The sequence below is a fragment of the Cynoglossus semilaevis genome, unplaced genomic scaffold, assembly GCF_000523025.1.
Source record: "Cynoglossus semilaevis isolate Cse_v1.0 unplaced genomic scaffold, Cse_v1.0 C18954612, whole genome shotgun sequence".
NCBI lineage: Eukaryota > Metazoa > Chordata > Actinopteri > Pleuronectiformes > Cynoglossidae > Cynoglossus > Cynoglossus semilaevis.
This window is the reverse complement of record NW_007590020.1, coordinates 1-654: the sequence shown is the minus strand read 5'-3', so window position 1 is coordinate 654 and position 654 is coordinate 1. Positions and strand designations below refer to the sequence as shown.

The 654-nt window shown below is 42.8% G+C and overlaps 1 protein-coding gene across 1 annotated transcript; it reads left to right on the top strand.

Moving 5' to 3' along the window:
- The first annotated feature begins 36 nt into the window (after window positions 1–36).
- LOC103399552 (RNA-binding protein 4.1-like) lies at window positions 37–639 on the top strand. Its single transcript, XM_008338227.2, has one exon. The coding sequence runs from the start codon at window positions 57–59 to the stop codon at window positions 471–473; it is 417 nt and encodes a 138-aa protein (XP_008336449.1). The 5' UTR covers window positions 37–56; the 3' UTR covers window positions 474–639.
- Window positions 640–654: the final 15 nt, after the last annotated feature.

Below are 654 nucleotides of genomic sequence, written 5' to 3'. Positions count from 1 at the left end.
AGTGCCTAATATTTTCAATGTCCTTCCACTCTCCATAGTGACTTGGTAGCTCCAAAATGGTGAAAGTATTCATTGGGAACTTGGCGTCAGAGACGACTTCAGAAGAACTTCGCTCCCTCTTCTCCCAGTATGGCAAGATTGCAGAATGCAGTGTCGTCAAAAACTTTGGCTTTGTCCACATGGACAGCAAAGCGGAGGCTGAAGAAGCCATACGTAACCTCAACAATTACGAGCTAAACGGTCAACCCCTCAATGTTGAATTGAGTCGTGGCAGGATGAAAGGATCAACCAAACTGCATGTTGGCAACGTTGCGTGCTCCAACCAAGAGCTGAGGGCTAAGTTTGAGGAGTTTGGTTCAGTGTTGGAGTGTGACATTGTTAAAAACTATGCTTTTGTTCACATGGAGAGATTGGAGGATGCCATGGAAGCCATTGAACAGTTAGACAACTCAGCTTTTAAAGGTGAACCTTAGTGTTGGGCTTTAGCGTAGCTTTTCCACATGATTAAATGTAAAAGTATTTGTACTCTTACTCTGAATTAACAGGTGAGTTGCTGCAGGTAAGTAGAGTACGGACAACAGATAAGTGATGTTCAGGTAACTTATTAAGACCTGTCTCTACTCTCTGTGTTTGGATTTTACCAGTAACATGATT